General features: G+C 37.3%; 2 protein-coding genes across 2 annotated transcripts; both read left to right on the top strand.

Annotated features, from left to right (window-relative positions):
* Positions 1–1232: 1232 nt before the first annotated feature.
* Positions 1233–5284, top strand: mrpl21 (mitochondrial ribosomal protein L21). The gene is given in 7 exon segments (NM_001303846.1): positions 1233–1338; positions 2202–2262; positions 2891–2976; positions 3160–3323; positions 3558–3610; positions 3776–3879; positions 5117–5284. Coding segments are annotated over 7 exon segments (630 nt in total). The 5' UTR covers positions 1233–1241; the 3' UTR covers positions 5182–5284.
* Positions 5285–5518: 234 nt separating this feature from the next.
* Positions 5519–8875, top strand: LOC105017696 (ras-related and estrogen-regulated growth inhibitor). Its single transcript, XM_010882525.2, has 6 exons — positions 5519–5736; positions 5887–5943; positions 6094–6167; positions 6468–6680; positions 6839–6963; positions 8809–8875. Exons 1-6 carry the CDS (start codon positions 5589–5591, stop codon positions 8873–8875), a joined length of 684 nt encoding a protein of 227 aa, XP_010880827.2. The 5' UTR covers positions 5519–5588.
* Positions 8876–9310: the final 435 nt, after the last annotated feature.

Here is a 9310-nt window from a genome sequence, read left to right as displayed (position 1 = left end):
GTGAGATCTTGCATGGAGCCCCAGACTGAGGGAGATTGACAGACCTTTTGTATTTATTCCATTTGCGAATAATCCCACCAACTGTTGTCACCTTCTCACCAAACTGCGAGAGTGTGCTCATAATCTCTGTTCATTACCTGTATAAAAGACACCTGGGAGCCAGAAATCTTTCTGATTGAGAGGGGTCGAATGCGTTTTGTTGTTATTCTTTCCCTCACTGTGTGTGTGTGTGTATGTATGTATATATATATATATATTCCACAATATTAGTATAGACACCAGTACTATGAAATAACACATGGAATCATGTAACAACTGAAAGTGTTAAAGAAATTAAAATATATTTATATTTTAGAATCTCCAAAGAATCCACTGTTTGTTTTGATTACAGCTTTGCACACTTTTGACATTCTCTCATCTTGCTTCATGAGGAAATGGAATGCATTAGAATTACCAGGTGCGCCTTTTTGAAATGTCTTTCTTAATGTGTTTAAGCCCTTTAACTTTTTTCATGTGATGGTCTAGGGAGAGGCCTGGTATCTAGGGCTACACTATTGGTCAGGGCTCTGGCACCCTGGCAAAATGTGTTTATCTTTCTCATCCACCTATAAAAAGTAAAGGGTCAGGTTCAAGCCAGCCAAGCGAAGACCAAGCACAGGTATTTCATGTCACAGCGCTTGCAACAGCTTGTGTAAGTAAGGATATTGTAGAATAGGTTAAAAACAATTAAATTATTGTTTAATTGTTGTCAATATTTTGCACATTCAGAAAATACTTTTCTTTTAAATAATCATGACAAAAATTATGGTCATTCAATACAGTTGTACAAAACTTAAATTAAAAATGTATAGCCAACTGTATTTTAGCACCTCACTGTGACTCTCATTATTTGAGGTACTAGTATTCAAACAAAACACTTTTGGCACTCAGGTGTCTGCAATGTGCAGACTGACGTTTCTGTTTGCATTCGACAAGGCACTGAGAGGTTTGGAAAATTTCAGCAGGGAACTTACCAATATTGACCTTATCCAAGATTATTATTAAAGTGGCATCCTTATTTTTTTTAGGTATCCATCATATCAATCGTTCATTCATACTACTATATATGTTTTCAATACTTGTTTTTAAAAGGCAGAAACAAGTGTCATTGGCTCTCATGTCCTAATAACATGGAACCGATTTTATTTTATTGTAGTCGACGGGAATGTAATGGCTGTAACACCTAACATTTCACAGGCAAGATGGCGCTGACTTTGAGGAATGGTTGTCTAGAGATGCTGAGAACATGTCGGCGAGTAAATTCACGTAATGTGAACATTCCCGTCCTTAATCAGATGGGTAGGTTATTTGTCCATATATCGAGAAATCTAAACTCATGAAATGGTTCGTGTAATTGACTTTTTCTGTAATAGATAACCCGTGTATTAGCTAGCTGGGTAGGTTCTAGTTAGGTTACATCTGACAAACTTGACGGGGTCATGGCCATGTCTTTAAGTCGTGTTTAAATCCAAACGCCAAACATAACTATTCAGTTTAATCTCTTTAAAACTGGCCGAAATGTAATTTACTACTGTACCAAGAGCATCATCTTGATACATTAGTATGTAGCCTTTTGTCTCCGGGAGCGAATGTAATAGCTTGTTTACTATAGGAAGGAATGATTAGTGTTAGCTAGATGTATTAACAGATTAAGTCGTAAACAGTTGACCAAAACATTTCTGAAAACGCTTAATTGTACCTATTATAACATTTGCAAATTGAGTGGTTAATACAACCTTGTCTGTTGATTCTGTGATTTATTTGGTCAATGAGTGGAGGCATTGATCTACATAAACATATATTCGGTTGAAAATGTGGTTCTATTTCTTTTTTTTCTTTTTTTTACAAACATACATTTAAGGACAGGTTGTACTGGTCAAACATAAGTACAAGGTTTTAGAATTTAAATGTTTGAGTAGTATGGACTGTTGGTGACTAAGTGTTGCTTGTAATTCTTCAAGTGAAGAAGAAACCATCACATGCCAAAACTCTTCTTCAGGTGTCTCACAGTTAATGTTAGTAAAAGGCTCTTTGGTGGGCTTGGCTGGATATAGGTATTTATAGCCTGTAGTTAGTAAAACCACAAGTCTGTATTCCAGACTGAATTAATATTATAGACCTAAATATTGATTAAATTAGCTTAACTGGAAAATCTCTTTCAGGAATTCTGTCTCCTGCCCTGCTGCGTCACAGAAGCTCTCAGAGAATCAAATTACCATTAAGGTACAGTCCATCATCAAAATTATCATTTTCCGTACGGATTCTATATGTGATGTCTGATTTCAAACTGTTGCTCATGGTCATTTACAGTAAAGACCTTCACCCATCCTAACTTGAATTTAGTTGCTGGTTGTTTCCATGTTGTAAACAAAAATGTTGCCTTATTGCAAGTATGTTTCTGCTTGTTTGGCAAGGAAAGGCTACAGCATTATTGAGTGCATAGGACCTTTATATTTGTACCCAAGCTTATGGCCTTTCGAGGCTTCATTACCGTTCTTCTAGCAGCACTAACTCAGATTTTTTTTTCAAAGTAAAAGCTATCATTGAAATGTATAAGGCAATATAGTTAACAATCTAGTCTGTACATTTTATGTTGAATGTCCGTTCCAATGTGGTTCTTGTCTGTTCTTTTTTTACAGGCTAGATTAACTATATTGCTTTATACATTTCAATTATGGCTTTTATTTTGATAAAGAAAATCTTAGTGCTGCCAGCATAATATCCTGCTGCTAAAATAACGTGTATGAAGCCTCGTTTGGCCATCACTCCCCAGGCTACTTAGTGGTTACCCTGGGAACATTCAAATGAAATGTGGTAGAATGAAAATGAACAACTTCCTGTTCCCTCGCAGTTATGTACCACCAACATCCTTATCCAGACCACCGTGGCCAGAACTTCAGTCCATCAGCCGTGATGAACAGGAGAGGCAGCACCAAGGTGGGAAAAGGATTGGCTGTAATCACTGATAGTTACTTTGTGAATCCAGCAATATGTATTATTAAACAATGTACTGGCAATACGTGAGTGAAATATGAACATAAGAAATAACCTTAGGACTAAGTCACTCCTTTCGAGTATTTTATATCAGTCTGAAGAAACATCTTTCCCATTGCTTTTCAGCGGTTGTAGAAACCGTGAACAATCTTCTTGAAAAGGAAGCCTATGGAAGACTTTTTGCAGTTGTACATTTTGCAAGTCGACAGTGGAAAGTTACTAATGAAGACCTCATCCTCATTGAAAACCACATTGATGCTGAATGTGGTGACCGGATTAGACTAGAGAAGGTCTGTGTAATTTATACTGTTGCTGTCATTACTATTTGGAAAGGAGTACATGTACCAAATTCTTTTAGCCCAGGCCCAGATCCTTTTAACCCAAACATTGTTCAACTGTTTTATAAATACGTATATGCCTAAATGACACATTTTTACTTGTCTTATTTTTTTTCTGGCACATCATTTTGGTAGACCCTAGCAGCAACACCTTTTTTTAATGGACAAAATCCTTCAATCTATTAGGTTCTGCTGGTTGGTGGAGAAGAATTCACACTCATTGGGAGGCCCCTACTCGGGTATGTTTATTGATCTCAAACACTTGCCCCTATATAAAATGCTGACATTATTTAATAATTCTATATAATTTAAGTCAGAAGATTCATATGTTGTAGCATTATGACTACGAATGAACGGCAGTGTTATTCTAACAACTATTTCCCCTCCCCTATTTTCATATGTAGATGTGATTTGGTCAGAGTAGAGGCAACTGTAATTGAGAAGACTGAATCCTGGCCCAAAGTTCACATGCGGTTCTGGAAAAGACACCGATTCCAGAAGAAAAGAAGTAGGTTTTTCCATGTGTAGAATTTTTTTGTATGGAAAGGGACACTTTCCGAGGTAGATTTTCCTTCCAAGAAACGAAAGAGGTAAAACTCCTGTAAATGGGTACTAAATTCCTCTACACACATTTCAATTACTGGTCAAATATAATGTAAACATTTTTCGTGGGGCATAAAATTACATTAATGTAATACTGTAAGATTGTAATTGTTTTTCTAGCAGAGCCAAACAAATTCATTGATATTTCTGTTGCATCTTGCAATAGCGCTAGCTGCACACTCACGGACAGAAACGATATGTGGCATCTATACTTCTCTGGTCAATGGGGAAAGAATAAGGGAGTGGATCGAATTTTGTTTATTATAATAAGTAGTAAAATTAACAGATTTATATTAATTTATGTAAATTTGTATGCCTGTAAGTTACCAAGCACTGGAATAGTTTGAGCTATTTCATTGCTAAAATAACATTGTATAACAATGTTTTTTTGTTGCTTAGGTAGTGGGTGGGGTTTGGGTGTGCCTGGGGGCATGGTCATTTTAAAGCAAATATCCTGCAATTCTTAACATTTTCACATGGAGCTGAGAACAATGAAACTCCTCAGCCTATTATTCAAGCCATGACTGTTGAGATTGTGAGCTAGTTTGGAATAATGGATATTAACTGCATTTAACATAAGATATGGTACAAATTTGGTTTAAGGTTAGAAAACAAAAAAGGCTAGGTTAAGGTTGGGTATCACAGTACAGGGGTAAAGGGGACAAATATGACATCTACAATTAATATCTACATGGTGTTTTGAATTCAAACTTGCAATCTTAGGACTGACGGTTGGGGGTGTTTCAGCCCATCCACCATCCCAGCCACAACATCCTTCCAAACAGCCACTATTTTGGACTCTAAATGCTATCACTACTGCCCCCTAGTGGATAGTCTGTACCCTAACTTAAAATCTTCCGAATTTGGGTGTTAAAGATTTACTTATAATATCTTGTCTAATTTGCTGAAACTAGCTTTAAAACTTAATCTTGCAGTATCCTTTTAATTCTCTTCTGAGATTAGAAATGTTTGATATCCACAACAGAACAATCATTAAGGAAATGTTTAAACATTATACATTTTGTTCATTTTCTGAGGTCCTTTTTTGTGGATAACAGCAGTATAAGTAACCTGACAGCGTTTTTATAATGCGGGAATTATAACAGCGGCAAGGCTAATACTGTTGTATTTTTCTTTTTCAGTTATTGTTCAACCACAGACTGTGCTTCGTGTCAACACAATTGAAGTTGCTCCCCGACTGACATGACTCTATACGTTTTGAATTGTATAATATAGTATTGCTCAGTGGATATTCCATTTAATTTGGAAACATGCTCAGTATCACAATAAAATGCGAAAACTTGTGTCTGGACAACATGTGTATATTATATTTTTGTAAACTAAAGTTTTATGTAATCAGAGGCTTTGAACAATAGTGTTAAACCTTTTTGTGATAGGTGAATTGTTAATTCATCTTGTGAAATTACTTTATCCACACTCATGACTAAGCCTATAGGACACCGATGGATATGCACGTTGTGAAGTCAGGACAGTGGAGAAACTGCGCTTGCAGCCAGAAAAAAACACTTGAGGTATTCGCTTTAGCGGGTGTACACGGGTAACGCTTCGCATAGGAATTTGACTTAATGCATATAGTTTAAAAATGGTGATTTGATGACTTTGATAAACAACATATGTACAATGGATAAAGAAACCATGTCCACCAACTTTGGTCTATCGAGAACGTTGAAAAGGACAGGAAGCTTGTCTTCGAGAACGGTCAGGATAGTGATATTGGGCCAAGCGGCAGTTGGCAAAACTGGTAAGGACAGAAACTTAATGCGCAGTGTTCTATTGTTTTAACAACACGTTATTATACTACATCGGTAGATAGATCTGTCGTGCTATAAAATGTATCCTGGTTTGTGCCCTGATTTTCTTCATAAAACACATTGTATTTCGTATTTTACAGCAATGGTTGTGAGATTTATCACTAGAAGATTCATTGGCGAGTATGACCCAACGCTCGGTAGGTGTTCGGGGGGAAAGGAATTGGGTCTACTCTAATCCGTCAGGCCATGCGTAATTGCGCAGCGTACCTTACTGCATTGAGTTAGGATCTTAATATTTAGAAATATGACTTTGAAGTATTACCCCAAAAAAATCTGTCTTTCTGCAGAGACAATATATAGACATGACATGTCTATTGGTGGAGATGTGGTTCACTTTGAAATACTGGACACAGCAGGACAGGTGAGCATGCTTGGCTTAATTCACTAACAGGCCATCATCCTTTGAAACTATCTAAATTGGGCTGACATTACACACTAATTAACCATCACTGACCACTTCGCTTTCTGTCTGGATTTTGAATCCTGAGTATTCATTATATTTCTCCCATCCACCCATGATTAGCCATTTAACCAGCTGAAATGGTATCCCTCAATCAAAAGATTTATTCAACTGCATCCCATAATTTATATATAGTAATCTTTTTCATCTATAGTTATTGTCCATTCACGTTGCAGTAACTAAGTCTACCTTTCTTGTTAGGAGGAAGATGCTCTGCTGATCGAAGAAAAGATAAAGTGGGGAGATGGATTTGTCATTATGTACTCTGTAACAGACCGATGCAGCTTTGACGAGGTCATGCGCCTCTGTTTCCTGATCAATCACATCCACTCTTCAAGTGGCCGCAAGTTTACCGCTGAGCCTCCACCCGTAGTTATAGTGGCCAACAAGAAGGACCTTGAGTTTGACCGAATGGTGAGCACTAAAGATGGAGAAGGCTTGTCACAGGGTCTTAAACTGCCCTTTCAAGAAATTTCAGTGCGTGATGGATGTGAAGAGACAGCAAGCGTCTTTAGTGCTTTGTACAGAGATGTGATACAGCAACTTGATTCTTCCCCGGCCTCATTCCGTAGGAGAGCAGTCTCCAAGCTGATGGAGAAGATCCCAAGGATAAACTCAACCCAACCCTCCTGGCACCCCTGGCCGTAGCTTCAGCTTCAGTTCATTCAGGGACTTCCTGCCTGAGTGTGCCGGATGGGTGGATGCTTTCAACAACAGCTGTGATTTGGCCATCCACAGGGAAAATGTCAAACGTTGTTTTGGCTGTTGACCTTCTAGAATATATGTATTTATTGGTCTTTGGAAAAAGATACACTTGGACACCTGGATAGGACATTTGGCCACATTAGAACTGACAATGTATCAAGTAATACACATTCAAACTGAAAATGTATCTAGCTATACTGTATAAAGTCGTTATATTCTGTTGGTGGAGGTACGATTTAAACTAAGCATAAACAGGGTGGTATAATTCTGTTTGCATTTTGATAAGAGAGGAAGAACAAACTATCAAAAAGATCTAGGAATAAACTGTAACTTGGTTGCAGTATCATGGGACTGCAGCTTGTGCTGAACATTCCACAGAAATTATTTGTCAGAATTTTAGTACACAGGGAGTCTATTCTTGAAAGTAGACAAAACATTGAGGTAGGTAGCCCTGTCCTAAAGATCCAAGGGTCTAAAAAGCATTTCCTGCTTATTATGAAACCTGATACAAGCCTCCCCGATTAAGAGCCCCTGCAATAGAAAAGGCTTCTTGTATAATTGCTTTGATGTGAGGGGTGCAAGGAATGTATTGTATATGCTATACTAATGAAATGTTTACACACACAACAATAGAGAGTTGTAAAGACCAGGGAGAAGCTGGCTAAAGAAAGCATATGGGTGCTTTATAAATGGACAGAATATAACCAAATATGGTTAATGGATTTAAAGTGCCAATGGAAATGACATACAATTAAGTGTTGTGTTAAAAGCACACAGGGAGATGACCATATGCTTTAAGATTTTTATTGCATCTGGTTTATATATATATACACACAAACTACATTGACACAACTGGAAACACTGTATGCTTAGTAAAGCTGTTTCTGACGCTATAGGTACTGTTGTGTACGCATTCTTGTGTGGCAGTGATTCATTTTGTAACCACTAGAGAGCAGGGCTGTTGTTTTGTCTTTGTGAGGATCCAATGGTGCGAAGTATTGTTTTCCAATACCATCAATATTTATTAGCATTTAATACCCCCAATCACAACACATACAGTGTATTAACTTTTGTCTTCACAATTAAACAGCGCCCTCCGTAAGTATTGGAATAGTCAAGTCTATATTGTTATTTTTCTTCACACTAAATATGATTAAGAGAGAAATATGAGACGAAAATACAGACTGTCACCTCTTATTTTTGGCTGTTTCAACACGTATGTTTGACAAACTAAGAATAACAGCACTGTCGAGTTCCTTCCACTCATTTTATCGGGGCAAAAGTATTCGGTCAGTTCAACGTAAAGCAAATGTATAAAAGCTAGTAATGGTTCAAAATCTCAGTGATCTCCATACTCCCCTTGGTATCATCCTTTGAGATACTTTGCGAAGCCTTTACTGCAGACATTCTGTGCTGCTGCTTGTTTTGACGAATTTCGGACTTCAGTCTCCTCTTCAACAAGTGAAATGCATATTCAACTGGATTTAAATCGGGGGAGATTTTTTCTTGGCCAGTCTAAAACGTTCCACTTTTTCCCCCTGATGAACTCCTTGGTAGCATTGGCAGTGTTTTGTGTCATTTTCCAGTTGTAGGGCTGACAAAGTCTTCTGTGAATAGTGAGTTGTTAATCTTTCACCCAAGCATTCTGGAGGTTGTTGGTGATTTCACTGACACTCATTTTAAGATTGATTTCACACACCTGTTGTTTTCCTTGGCTGACCTGGTTGTTGCTGAATGCTTAAAACGGCAGTTGTTTCTTTCTTTTTCAGCACTTTTTAAACTTATGATATGGTTATGCCCATATTTTGTGCTAAGGTTGTATGGTATTTCTTTTTAGCATCCAAATTGCCGGCTTTTCTTTCATAGGCCACTTCCTACTCTTCAAGTTGGATTATGACTACTGACACCAAACACGAACTCCAAAAGCAAAGGCAGACTACACATTCACAGCTTTTTTTTTTACATGTGAACAATGAATGCAACAGGAAATAACTGATCAATTAGAAACACCTGTGAGCCAAATGTTGAAATGGACATAAAAAAACATGACATTCTGTACTTTTGCCTCATATATTTTTTTTAATAGTGTTTTAATAGGTCTTGCGTATACAGCAAAAATTGCAATTTGGGTTTTACTGTCTTAATACTTATGGAGGACACTGTAAGTAATACTATACTATAATATACAGCTCCGGAAAAAATTAAGAGTCCACTGCACCTTTTTTTTTCCTTTCCAAAGAAGTTGAAAAGGAAGTTTTGAGTGAGGAACAGAAGGGTTAAAATTAAGAGATCTCTGCAAATTGAGTCACTCAAAACTTTTCTTAATCTTTTCCGGAGCT

The sequence above is a fragment of the Esox lucius genome, chromosome 2 (assembly GCF_011004845.1).
Source record: "Esox lucius isolate fEsoLuc1 chromosome 2, fEsoLuc1.pri, whole genome shotgun sequence".
In the NCBI taxonomy this organism is placed as follows: Eukaryota; Metazoa; Chordata; class Actinopteri; order Esociformes; family Esocidae; genus Esox; species Esox lucius.
Note: the sequence above shows the minus strand (reverse complement) of the source record. Positions and strands in the feature narration are given on the sequence as shown.